Source organism: Agelaius tricolor, unplaced genomic scaffold (genome assembly GCF_023055355.1).
Source record: "Agelaius tricolor isolate 1412-34295 unplaced genomic scaffold, bAgeTri1.0.p SCAF_16, whole genome shotgun sequence".
Lineage (NCBI taxonomy): Eukaryota > Metazoa > Chordata > Aves > Passeriformes > Icteridae > Agelaius > Agelaius tricolor.
The window spans coordinates 9,726,801-9,740,997 of NW_027269276.1; the positions used below are offsets into that span (position 1 = coordinate 9,726,801).

Genomic DNA, 14,197 nt, shown 5'->3' on the forward strand with positions numbered 1-14,197 from the left:
TGGACAGTGGATTAACACTCCAGACTTCTAATTAATCACAATGTGTCTCATCCTTCTGATGGCAGCTGAGTAGGCCATTCTTCTAACTGAAGCCCACAGCTGTCCACTGTTAGCACTTAGCTGTCAGTGCAGCTCCTTGTTCAGCTGCTGGCTGAGGAGACAAAGGTGCAGCCCTGGATGTCTCAAAAGTAAGTTGCAGGAATACTCAGAAACATCCTTACATGTGAACTATACTTTTATTGTGTGAATACTTAAAAAACCCCATACATCTTAAATTCTAAGAACTGAGAATCACTCTGCACTGTTTATGCTATTTTCCCATACAGAAAAAAGTACAGACCAGTACTGATCATAGTTCTTTTTTTCTAGAACATGCACAAAGTGTTTCATACAAACTACAGTAGCATTGAAGTTTCACAGCTTTACTGAAATGGGAATTGCAAAATTTATTACACACACACCGAATTTATTTGAAGATGACGCAGATTAATCTAAGTTTGATATTATTTCTCAGGTAAAACTTATATATCACTGACCTGCTACAAGAAGATACGTATTTAACTACTTATTTTTTATCCAACTTTTAGACCACATTTTAAGAGGAACACTGCAAATGCATTGAGAAACCATTGAGTCAACAGACACTATGCTGCCCCCATAAAATATTTCAGTAATAGGATCTCTCTTCTCAGTTTTAAGGCATCTGAAATTCAAACCAAGCTGAGCTTCTCACTCTCAAAAGCCAAACTAAAAAATTCTCTCCACAGAAAGACACAGCATGTTAGTTTCAAAAAGAGCTATCTTAAGGCAATATGCCACTGCTCCAGGCTGCATACAAACCACAGCTAACCTGTCCTTCCCTCACCTGTTTTGGTTTCTAAAATAGAACAGAGAAATCTCAGTGATGGAAGAAAAAATGTGCACAATGTATATTCAGACAAAAGAAGGAGTTAAAAATCTAATCTAAAATCTACAGACTCTAAACAAACCCCATTTAATATGCTTTTACTATTCATAAAAGGAGTTCCCTTTTTCATTTCAAACTACAGAAAAACAGCACTTCATTGTAACACTGATTCTTCAGTTATCTATAAAACAGTGGAAAAAATAAGAAAACTAAAATCTAACTGAATTTGTTACATAGCATCACTGGACTTTCAACCCAAGGATTTCAGTAGGGATGGTAACGAGGCCCTGGGTTGTAGGAGTTGTAGCCATACTGTCCATAGTGGGATGAGTAGGATTGTCCTTGTCTGTGCTGCTGGTAGTTGTTACCCCAGCCTCTATCTGGCCTCTGATTAGATCTGTAGTCACCTTGCCAGTTGTATCTGTCCCCTCTAAAGTATCTGCCATCTTGAAACCTGCAATGAGAAGATAGATCAAAGTCTGACATAAATTATATCAAGGCTAAAAAAATGAATTATAATGAACCCTTACATTTGGCAGTTTTCATGAAAACTGTCCTGTAACTGTTAATATACTCAAATATTTATATGTTTATATGACAAACTCATGAAAATATACCTACAGTCATCTGAGATCACTCATGAATTTCTTACCCAACACAACATTCGGACAGTCTGTTTCCTAACACAAAGTATTCCCAGGCATTAGGTGAACTACTGGAAGTTTTAAGAGAAACTTAAACAGACCATAAATCTAAAAATCAACCCCTGGGCACATCTATAGTGCATCAAAGCCAGGTTCCATCCAGCAGCTTCAAGGCTGAAAGCTTTGGCAAAGCAGGCTTCAGTACAGTTACAGCCACCTAACAGCACTGAGTCCTGGAATTTGAATATTCCCTCAAATACATACTACTGCTAAAACACTGCTTCTTCATCAGTTGTACTTAGCCATTGTTCAGACTCAATTTTGCCTTTTCAGCCCTATCTCAATTCCTATCAAGGCTTAAGCTGCCTCATAGTCATTTTGTTGGCAAATGGTGTGGTGCAGATAAACAACATTTGCAAAAAGTTCACTTTGTGACCATAGTGTAGGTGTAAGAGTTCATCAGTTCAAAGAGCCATGAAGTTTTTAAGAACATCTTAAACTATCACCTGTTTTTAATCTGATTTAATGACAAACTTCAAAGGTGAGAAAAAGTTGCAATGTTGTCCTCTTTTCTTCAGATAAGACACAAATCCTATTTAGATATTTATCTAAGGAGTTTTTCCAGTTGTTGGCTGGACTGATTTTAACTACTTTATATTAAAGGCTGATGTTAGTATTCCCAAATGTACTATATGCTGTAATTGTTGTTTGTCAGTCCCTCAAAAATCTGTCCAAAATTCAGTAAAAAGCTGCAATTACATCTTGAAGAAATAATTCAAAGTATTTTGCTTTGGCAGGTAACAATGTACTTGCCAGACAGATTCGATGATTGATTTTACAGTCACTTCTACTGAATAAAAGAATTACAGGCTAATCTTGAAAAATACAGCAAATATTTAGCTCACAAATGAAATGCTTTCTGGACAGCTAGTAACAGATAATCACACTAGCAGCTTGTTCCTTTGCACATCTTCCTGCCAGTTATCATCCAACATAAGATAGGCTGCTTAGTTTTGCAGAAGTCTCATCTTTCCCATCTGAAAAAATGCTTCTGGCTGACCCCAGGGAAATGGGTTCAGTGGTTCCAGCTCATTCTTTACTAAAAAGCAAATAATTCAGTTCTTTTATATACAATGCAAAAATTTTGCCAGTCAATACAGAGAAAATGTAAAACCTCATTACCTTTCAGAGAAGACTATATTTCCCCTTAAACATAGTTACCTACAGAGTAACAAGGAACTACTTCAATGAACAGAACAGACTCTTATACTTCTTCTGAAATCAATTATTTAGGAGTATTTGTGAAATGACCACGATTAAAAAGAAAAACCAGTACCGATCTCTGTTTCTCTGGTTGCCACCAGATCTGTTTCTCCATTCTTCAACTATAGGAGGGGGGTCTGCAGGGCGTTTTAGGTATTCTTGGTATTCTTTATCATCCGACGTGAATCGATGAGCAAACATCATCTCATAATTTGGGGGCATGTCAGCCAAGGAGGCCATTCTGAAAACTTGGAACATGAACACAACAAAAGTGGCTTTAGTAATATATGAAGACTCTCATTGTAATAACTACCAAAATCCATGCTGTGAAAATGAAGGACAAGGAAAAGTTAAACTCAGATTAACACAGCTGTTGGGTTTTGGGAAGACAGCATAGATACCTTACAGAAAAAAGTACTTCAGAACATGCTCTCCATCTACTCCTGACACTGACTTTTGACAGGAAAACAATTCCTACAATCAATTTCAAAAGTTTGCTAAGGTAGAATATCATGCAAAGCCTACAGATACACATAACCAGCAAGACAGGCAAAATAATCAGATTTATTCACAGTAATTTATGTGTTAATAACTTGATTCAGGGAAAGGTCAGCACCTAAGAGGATAATAAATTTCCTCATAATATGCCTGTCTGATGAGATTTGTGTTTAAGGCCTTAGTTCCCTTAGTTTTGTATATATGCATTTGCCATTCACATGTTGGTGTTACCTGGTACTGTCCATCAGCAAAATTTGCTCTTAACAGCAAATCAAAAAGGCTCTAAGCCCGCTATTTTAACGAGCCCCACATAATTTAGAGCATTTACACTATCTGGCTCTGGACTCCCAGAATAAGCTCTTCTGCTGTCTCCCAAAGATTTGCTGGCAGGACCCCATGAGCTAAAATATACAAAATATACACCCTCAATGACCAAGGCCAGCCTGGGTCTCGGGTCACTGGGGTGTTCTCGGGGAATCCTGCGGTGCTCCCGCAGCCCCCGTGCCCCTGCAGCGACCTCAGCCATCGGTGTCTGCTGCTGCCTCAGAGTCCCGGGCAGCTTCGCCCCGCCAGTGACAGCGCACAGCTCCCTGAGGCAGCTGAAGGAGGTATTCCCGCAGGAATAACTCATCCTCCTTCCCTCTGCCACGAGCTAACCTCGTTAGTTTTTTATTACGGACTATCTCTAAGGAACTTCGCTCCTCAAGCCTACGGCAGTGGGGGTGAGGGCGGCGGGGGTAGCACTGCCCTGGGGGGCCCGCCGCTACAGCTTCCCCTGGAGCTGGGGTGCTCCCCTCCATAAATAACAGTTTATCCTGTTAATATCATCTTCATCCCGCGGGGGCCCGTACCGGGGACTCCCGGCACCCTCCTGCACCCAAGGCCAAGCGGGGAGAGACGGAGGGGGCCGGCTGCCCCAGGGCGGCTCCGCCGGAGCCCCGTCCCCTCACAGCGGGCCGGACCGAGCTGAGGGAGGACACGGGGTCGCTCCCGCTCCCTCCTCCCTCACAGCCTCCCTCCCTCCCCCGCATCAGCACCGCCGCCCCTCACCGCAACTCAGCCGCCGGAGCCGCCGCCGCGATCCCGCCTCTTCCGGGCCGGGCCCCGCCGCTTCCCGCGCCGGGGCGGGCCACGGGACACACCGGGGCGGGCCACGGGGCACACCGGGGCGGGCCACGGGGCACACCGGGGCTGAACGGGCACACCGGGGCGGGCCACGGGACACACCGGGGCGGGCCACGGGGCACACCGGGGCGGGACACGGGACACACCGGGGCGGGCCACGGGGCACATCGGGGCGGGCCACGGGGCACACCGGGGCGGGCCACGGGACACCGGGGCGGGCCATGAGACACACCGGGGCGGGCCACGGGACACCGGGACAGGCGTGGCGGGCAGGGGTGGAAGCAGCGGTTCCCTGCGGTCAGGGTTGCAGACCAAGCGCGTTGGCAGGAGCAGTATTGATTGATTGATTGATTGACTGAGGTTTGTGTGGCGCTGTCCTTCGCTGCCACGCGGGTTTTAAGGAGGTGACGCCTGAAATGTTTGGGTTTTCACCGAAAGGTGTAAATGAAAAAGGTGAAGTCAGCATGGCGTCTGTGCCTGCCAAAAATCTTCACATTGAAGACATATAATATGCCATTTAAGTCTATAATGCCATTTAAGTGTATTTCTGCTTTAAAAAAGCTTCGGGATGTGTTGACTGCTACATGAGGAAGGTAAGATGACGTGAAGCTTTTTGGCAGGCAAATAACTCGGTGTAAACCAAAATAATCCTGTGCTGGCGCCTGGACCAGCAACACATTCACCCAGTGCTGCAGGTAGCGGTCAGTCTTGTCACCCTTCATCCAGGTGAAGTTGTGTGGGAGCCTCAGAACTTCAGCCTTGTCACCTTTAATACGGGTGCGGTTTGGGCTGGGGGCATCAACACCTTCCCGCAGCAGAAGTGGTGTCGTGTCCCTGGTCCCAGTTTGCCTTGTTCCCACAGCGCCCATGTCTTTGCAGTGCTGACTAATTCCCACAACACTTAAGCCAATGATTTTTAAACGGTCTCTTGTGCTGTGTATTAGAAATGGGGTTTTTTTATGGACCCTTTCAGAAAGCAATGGTTTTTTACAAGCTCTGCTAGAGATTCTATTGCTCGCAGGCACTAGCAAAGCATAGAGACTAATAATCAGGTAGATCACTTGAAACAAAATACCCCAGCAACGGCAATAGCAGTAACCAACTCTCCAAAAATATTAGAACGAATAAGTGCCTTTTGTTTGATATAAACAGCAGTAATTACAATCTGCTTTCCTGTGAGATCTACAGCAGGGCTGTATTGTCACTTGCAGAACAGGAGACGCTGACCTCAATCCAAATAGCATAATGCAAACACCTTAGCCTGGACAGCTACTTCTAGGCCAAACAAATTGTCACTGAGGCTGAAAAATAACACATTTTCACTTAAATTTTCCCCTTATAATCCCTCTCCTACTGACTGCCTCTTTGAAATGGGCAGAGGTAAGTAGGATTTTATTTCTTCTCCAGACATGTTTCATTTTGATCACTGGATATTGCAGTTTCAGGTGTGTCTACAGAGGATTTCATGCATAAAGTTAAGGAGATGATTCTTAATAAAAGGTACACACTTCTTTATTTCTGATGCTCTAGTCTGCTGTTTCATGGGTGACATTTTTCATTAAAAGATCAAACAATATTAAACCTTTAATTATAAACTCAAGTCATCCATACATGTACATAATCTAGGCATAAATATAAGTGCTGTTGAAGACATGGCCCCTTGTAATCCTAGAAGCAGTATATTTCACAAATTACAGTATTGGAAAGGTGCTCTCATCAGCATATTTTGCATAGAAAAACACTTGTAGGGAATGGCTAAACCAGAGTGGCACACAATTATATATAATATATATTTATACATGATACTTTTGCTTTAGTTCTTTTTTGTCGCATGTCTCTATGGCTGCTTTGGGTTATATCAAGAAGGAGATCATGATCCAAGAAATATCCTAAGATTTCTCATAGATGTTATTCTGAAATTGAAACTGCATATATAAAACCTGAAGTGACAGATGATTTTTAAAGGAATAAAGGCACTCAGAAAGGAGTATTGTCACCGAGTAGAACTTTCAACACCCACTAAATGCCTCACATAGCACATACCTACAGACTAGGTGCCTGAGTGCTTAAAAGGTCAAGCTCCAAGTGTTGTCAAGACAGAGAAATTGATAATCCACTCTTGCAATCTTTCTGCTCACTTCAAGGCTCTCTGGGTAATTAATGTGTTGTTTTTGTGTGAACACGATCTCATAATCAGCATTTCTGAAGTCTACTGCAGAGTGATAAAGCCTCAAAGGGTTTGCTTTTTTTCCTGTGGATTTCATAATGTTAAATAATGTGCTGTTAGACAAAGTCTTATCTTCTAAATTTTAAACTAAGACTTTTTCCTTGTAGCCTATTGGAAATTAATTAAGCTTTTGTAGAATGGATCTTCCTGGCTGAACAAAGGAGTATGTGCTACAACTAGCAAAGTCTTGTTTGCCTTGAAACAATGGAAAATGACAGAGGTTTTTTTTACTATTTAGCCTTGATAACTCTTGCTGTTCTGTCACAGGACTTTGTACTTGATATTTCTCCTAAATCCCCAGCTTCTGGACTCGTGTATTTTCTTTATACTCAACTTTCATTTGAAAATTAATTTCTAGCACTTCTTATTTCAGACAGTTCTTAGGTAAAGAGGTAGATCTGCTCTACAGGATAACCAGGCTGTACCAAGGAGCAAAAAGAAAACACTGTTCAAAATTTATTTGTTTTAAATCTTATATATTTTGCAATTTTCTTTTTTCAAGACTGTGTTCATTGCTCTGTCTCAGTGGAGCTTGACAGCTGTGACATTTTTAATGAAAAGTCAGCCTGTGTCTCTCTCAGTAGCAAGGGAAAAGGAGAACTAATTTTTTTTTTTTTTGCAGGGGGGGGATTTCTATGTCTTTAAACAGTAGGAATTCTTTTTCTCTAGTGTTAATATCTACTTTGAGAAATCAACTAAGAAACTAACAGCACTTGTAATTGGGGCCTGTCTGATTGAGGGAATATTTGTCTATAAACAAATAAGCAGCGAAACCTCCATAGATGGTTATGGATCCTGCTGGGGATTTTTAATAACAAAGTAACATTTCAGAAAATATTTTGGTGAAAATTTGTCTTCAAAACCCTGATTTTTTTCTTAGCTTGCTGAAACTCCTCAGTGGTTTCCTGTCAGCCAATTTCCCTCTCCCCCGTTATTTTTGAATGTCTCAGTTACTGTGTAACTGAAAGCCTGGTTTGTTTGTACAAGGAAACCTGATTTCCCCAGGTAATTTATTCTAGGAAATGGTGATGTCTGGCACAGCTAGGGAGAGCAAGACTTTGTGTTCTGGCCCCAGCAGGTACAAAGGGCAAGTGTGGCAGCCTTGTTATTGATTTGCCATGAAGGAAAGCTGTGTTTCTGTGGGCACAGAGGCTGTCACACCACCAGGGGACAGCTGAGCAATAACGAGCGCCAGGTGTTGGCTCCATCATTCACCGCACTGGGAGAGAGGTAAGCAGGGATCCTGCTTAGCCAGTCTGCACAAATACTGGGGGTTGTGCTCTTTCTCTAGGACCTGTGTTCAGATGATGGGTTCTCATCATGGCATTTTATTCCTTTGTCTGGAAAGGATTATTGCCTAGATGAACCTCACTTAAATAACAAGAAAGACGGAAATACAACAGCTGCTGCTGACAAATGCCTCTGAAGCCCATGCAGCTCTTCTGTCAGAGCTCTGCTTTGCCTTTGCTGTTATACTGTACAGTATCACTGAGCTTGAGTGTCTTTCACACACCTCCATATGGTGTTGAAAAGTGAAGTCCATAAAGGAACAGACTGCACATTTCTAACGACTTCACTAAACTTAATACAAGAAATGTTTCCTTCCCATAACAATGACCTTTAAATGTTAACTGGCTAAAAAAAATAACATTGTCCTTTTTCAAAAAAAAGGGGGAAATGCAACTTTTGGTGCTTGATTGTGTTACAGAATAACAATTTTGGTGCTGTGGGGCCCAATTCCTCTGCATTAAGTTTACAAGAGTGCTTGCTTCCTAATTTATGCCAGTATGAAAGAAGGCCTTTAATTTTCCCTAAGAGCTACTTCTGTTGTCTGTCTTTTGAAAATCACAGTCGCATTAAATTATATTTCTAGTGTATTGCTCTTAAAATCTGACTGTCATTTATCCATATTTATAAACATATATACAAATTTAAAATCACTACATTCTAGCTGCCTTCTTTTATTTTCACCTTTTAAACTGACTAAGCCAGCTATGCCCTTTGGGGTCTATAAGAATGAATCATTTTTATTATTTTTTTCTCTCTTAGACAGTAATTACAGGGTAGTATGCTGTCTCTGGTTTTTAATATTACGGTGCCATTTTAATCCAAGGTGCAACACCATTAACTTCAGCAGAGTTACACTAGCAATGAATTTGTCCCCAGGAGGCTTTTCCAAATGTTCAGTTCTTTCCTTGTGATTACCCAGAGGAATGGAGAAGAAGGCAAGACAGAGGACTCTTTGATGGGAGGAATGTAGTTCAAAGTGAAGTCTTGCTGCTGCCATTCATGGTGCTCCATATGTTCCTCATTTGGGGTGGAGGTGGGTTATACCCTGTGGGGCACTCATGCTGGGGCTGGGGGGCAGGCAGAAGTTTTACACAGCACATCTGGTGCACAGGTTATGTCATTTCCTAGATGTAGGTACTGTACAAATTGGAAAGAAAAAAGAAAAAAAGAAGAGGAAAAAGTGGGAGGAATATTCAGGCACTTTAAATGTGCTTCTGTGGAACTGCTTGAAAGTGGAGTAGCCAAACGCTCAGATATCAAACTCATCATGATCATCACGCTGTCTCAACTCCAACTCAACTCCAACTCGAAGCTTTTTAGATGTCAAGTAATTCTGCAAGTGGGGATGTGTGAATCAGTGCTACCATGGATTACCTATTGTTAAGACAGTTGCAAAATATAAAGAAGGTACTTGCAGAAGTTTCTAGCACTAGATTTTATTCCTACTCAATTTTCTTTTACAGTTGGATATTTAATTTCTGTTTTGTCTCATTTCATTTGTCCATATCCAGTCTAAAACATTCAAATCCTCTGCAGTATGGAAACACCAACTTGTAAGTCAAATACAAATTAGTAGCACCCATCTGAGTTGGGAAGGGGAATTGAGCTGTCAGGGAGCAGAGAGGGACAGGAGGGACAAGGCTGGCAGAGTGGGAGCCCATCCCACAGCCCTCGAGCAGGGCTGGCCAGGCTTGGCAGCTCACAGAGCTCAGCAGGGCAGACAAGTTCACAGGGAGGAGGCAAGTCCAAGGCAAGGCAGAAATTCAGGTCAGCACGTGGGTCACTCCCAGATGAGCAGGCACAGCAGGGCTGGGCAGGGACCGAGGGCCCCCATGCCAGGGGCAGGGGGGGCCCAGGGCTGGTCACACCAATTAAGGGCTGTCAGTGTGTTCAGGGCCCCGACATGCACATCTGGTAGCAATTGCTGCTGTGTTTAAATCAGAAACTCAGATCCTTGCAAAGCCATGATCTAGCAGGGGGGAGTGGTTGTGCCTTTCAGCAAAGGTGTAGTGTTTCTCCTGGGCTGGACACTTGATGCAGTGTGCCTGTTGCACTCCAATCAGTTGCCTCAGATACAGTCAAATATTCAAGCTCTAAAGAGGATACCTAAGTCTCCTGTTTTACTCCCAGTCTCCCTTCTCAGAAGGGTGACATTCTGTGGACACTGGAGCATTGCCCCGAGGCTCCAGTGCTCACTTCAAGGCCCAGGTCTGAAAGCATAGATGAGCCATGAAGCCCCTGCTCCTGCCTGTCCTGTCTGTGTGCAGGTTGAGCACGGGTTCAGGTTCTGCTAAAGGCACTGAAATAAAACAGCATTTCAGGGTCTTGCTCCCTCTCAAGGCTGAGGTCGGTGGAACTGGTCTAAGTAATGCTCCCTCCATCATTTACTAAACATGGCTCTTCCCAGATGGCTTCACCAAGAAGCTGGTAGTACAGGAATTGGTCTCCCTTCTTGCTCTTGAAAGGAGAGTTCCTGAATGTTCTTTGCAGCTCTTAAGTTTAAGGGCCATTAGAAAATGCAAGGGCTGAACTACAGACCAGCTTTGTACTAACTCAAATTGAGAGTGTCTTTTTAGTGTTAAGTAACTGCTTTTAAAAGTTGCAAATCAGAATTTTCCAGACATACCAATCAGCATTGAGTCCACACTGTGCTACAGTGAAATAAGGTGTAAGTGAGTTAGCTGAGCTGCAGAGAAGCCTGTAGGATTTTGCAAAGCTGGGCTGAGCAGTCTGTTCCCTGTTGGGAGCACTCCTCTGTGCATCCCTGCATTGTGCCTTGCCCTCCACACAACCTGGAAACTTTTTGACAAGGCACTGTCTCTTCAGTTGATGTCTGTGCTGTGTGGGGCTTGGTGCTTTTCTGGGGGTCTGGGCCAACACTGCTCAGAGCAGTAACAACTCTCCCTCCTGTTACTAAATTAGGACTTGAGATCATTCTTTCCAGCAAACAAGGGTTCCTAATCTTTCAGGAGATTATGTATTGGCTGCAACCTCTCTGCACCCCCTCCTGGGACACCCCTCTGCCTCAGATGTCAAGGCACAGCATCCTTGCCTCCCTTAGTTCTGCTGTAATTCCTTCTCTCATCTTTGCCCCAGCCTCCTGCAGCAGTTTCCTCTCCTGGAACATTTCCACAGTGCTGTTGTTCCTGTGGCCCTGCTCGCCCTCCCCATATCAGGTCTCCTTTTCCCACTTTCTTGAGTTGTAGCTGTTTCTTCCCTTTCCCCACTCCACCTGCTGTGGAGGCAATCAGCTGCTTAGCATGGCAGTGCTCAGCTGAACTTTCTGATGCTGGTGGGGAACTAGTGCAGATCTTGCTGACTACTCAACAGTCTAAACTTAAAAAATATAGAGATATTATCACAGAAAATTCATAGTTTTGATGGAGCTTCTGATGGAGGCTCATTAAAAACAAGCTAAGAAAATCTCACATATAAATGAAAAGCACATAGTAGATCGTGGTGATGTGCTGAATATGATTGTTTCTTATTATGCTATGGCTGCCCATTTTAAGAATAATACACAGTTATTTTCTTGGTCTTAAATGGTAGTATGGGGATATCACAAACCTCTCAAGTAAAAACTTTAATTAAAAAGCAAACATTAATCTCCAAGCAGTAGCATCTGCAGCATATTGCAAGATAAGACTTCACCAACCTGAAGAACTAGGCACGATTCTAATTAAATCAGGGAAAAAAATGATGAACTAGATATAGGATTTATTTAAGGATAGCAGTTATATAAGATATCAAAGATCTCACGGTTGCTATCAAATGGGAAATGTTGCTGCCAGATCTCACAGACTATTTCCAGGGAGTGAAATCCTTGTTCCACTGGTTCCAAGTACTGTTGTGATTTTGCATTCCATGGGGTCAGGACTTTGTGGTGGCTCTCTGTGGGACATGGGAGCCCTGTTGGCCCTGTTGAAAGCTGCAGATGATCCAGCAAGGAAACAAGGTGCTCCCATGGCATGAGGAACCACCACAGTGAGTGTGCTGCTGCTCTTCCAGTGAGACACCAGTACAAAGTCCTGACTATTTATGGTTATTTAAGGTCCCAGAGCACCTTTTGAATATTAAGTCTCTTAATCCCTGTATGCTGGCCAAAATCTATTTTAAGTGATGCCACTCAGCATTTCCTGTATTGTTCCAGATGAAGATAGTGTTGGCTGTTGCATCCTGTTTCAAACTGCATGCTGGGCTCCTCTGTTTTGGAACAGCTGATATTTTCCAGAAACACCATGCTGCACTGATGTGTGAAGGGATCTCTGTGTATCCCTCCTTGTGCCACAGGAATGGAATGAGGATTAATCAATTATGACCAAAAAAGAAGGGTTTCTTTCCATGGGTATCGTGGAGGCCAGGGCTGGCTTCTGTTTGGATACTATTGCTTTGGGATCCCTGCATGTAAAAACAAAGGAAAATGCAAAGCATCACCTTGTTGAAGGTGTCTGTGTAGTGAGAATTCCTTTAGCTGGAGACAAAAATGCATTTTAACAGCTGTTTCCTCAAGAGTTTAGTTCCTTGTCACAGCAGGTGTTATTGTGCTCGAGGAAATTCTGGTGTGTTGAATGTGGCTTTAAGCAAGTGGAGCTGGCTGGCATTTGTGGCTTTGCATGTCCTGTGCATTCAGAACATGCTTTGTTGTGCTTCCAGGGCTGGCTCCTGCTCTTTCCCAGAACAGCTTATGCTGTGGAATTGTATCTCAAAAGCCATGTTCTTAAATCCAGCTACAGTTCAGCTTTAATATTGGAAAAACATTGAATACTGAACAACAATAGCTGCAGGTTTTTCTCTATGACCAAGTTTATTTTGGGCAAACAAACAGGATCTAAAAAAGAGCAATTCTGGCTAGATTCCTAGGAGACTGCAAAATATTTCTTGCTTAGATGTTCTGTCACATACCACTTATGATGTCACATTTAGAACTGTAAATCCATTTACAAGCTGGACAAATGATATCACTGAAAAACCTTTTTGGAGGATCACCTAACTGCTTCCATGCAAATATAATAATAGTACATCTCTCATGCAAATATAGGGAAGAGTGGTCATAAACTATTTTGGGAAAGGGGTACTCACCAGATGGACATAGAGAGAATATTCAGTCAGAGAGGCAGAACAGTAATAAATGAAGGTGAGTATGGATGAAGATTAGCCTATTCCTGCACAAAAATGATCAAATTAAACTTAGGTCAACGTTGGTACATTCACAGCATAAATCATGTGCTCTTCTGCAAAGAAACAGTAAATGAAAAATAGAGGATATGTGTCATCCATACTATGTAGTGTTGACTTCATTTTCTCAAGTATGTAGAAAAGGTTTTGATTTGTGTATATTAATATTTCTCTGTTGGCTAAAGACTAAATTTAAACAAAACACAGTTAAAAACTTTTCTGGAAGTTGTAGGTGTTCTGCTCCCCTTTGCTCGGGTCCTGTGGTGTTAAACTGGATTGCTTGGTGTCATGTCCCATGGTGGTGCACAGTGACCCCTCCCATGGCTCCAAAGCCCAAAGTGAACTGAGGATGAAAACCTTGGTTTAACATTACCCATGGCTGCTGCTGCCTGCCAGCCTTTTTATTCTAAACCCAGGAAAGGACTTGGATCTAGAGAGTGCTCCTCTGGGTGCTTGAGCTGCAAACTGTCTCTAAAATGTTTGGGGTTTTTAAAAAATATTTGCATTGAATAAAGTTTTGCTCTGATTTTTCAAAGAGTATGGATTTTATGCATCCCCCCAAGGAGCATGACATTTCCCAGGAAAAGTGGAATCTGTGCTTACCATTAGATACAAGAACTTTATAACTTCTGTGATGTAGAATTTTGCAAGGTTGAATTTAAGTGTTGGCAGTAGATATTTTCCAAGAAGAAAAATACTGAACTGAAGAAGGAAAAAACCAATTATGTTTCTTTAACTGATTGGTAGCATTTATGTATTTTGTCATCCAGGTATTGTTGCAGGACAAAGTAATATTGGGTGAATGCAGAAACACTCCTTGAACTATCCAAGGAGATACCCAGCTCAACTTGCAACCCAATTGAGGCCTTTAAAATCCACTTTTTCATCAAGGTATTCCTGGTATCTTTCTTTGTGGAAGCTGTAATCTTGCTATTCTATTCAAATAGCTATTTTTACTTTTTGAGATCCAAGTTTTTAGTGTAGTAAAACCATGGTGATTTGTGGCCCTCTGGCTTCACTTTTATTATTGATTAATTATTGTAGTTTAGCAAGACTCAGACAAAAAGA

At 42.4% G+C, this 14,197-nt stretch overlaps 1 protein-coding gene across 2 annotated transcripts; it reads right to left on the reverse strand.

Annotated features, from left to right (window-relative positions):
* Nucleotides 1–217: 217 nt before the first annotated feature.
* RAMAC (RNA guanine-7 methyltransferase activating subunit) lies at nt 218–4,510 on the reverse strand. Of its 2 annotated transcripts, XM_071441412.1 has the most exons (3): nt 4,363–4,510; nt 2,888–3,062; nt 218–1,361 (listed from the first exon to the last, which is right to left on the reverse strand). In XM_071441412.1, the coding sequence occupies exons 2-3, from the start codon at nt 3,052–3,054 to the stop codon at nt 1,172–1,174; spliced, it is 357 nt and encodes a 118-aa protein (XP_071297513.1). In that variant the 5' UTR covers nt 3,055–3,062; nt 4,363–4,510; the 3' UTR covers nt 218–1,171. The 2 variants fall into 2 exon arrangements, with proteins under 2 accessions (XP_071297513.1, XP_071297512.1); XM_071441411.1 differs by lacking the exon at nt 4,363–4,510 and having other exon boundaries at nt 2,888–3,072.
* Between the last annotated feature and the right edge of the window lie 9,687 nt (nt 4,511–14,197).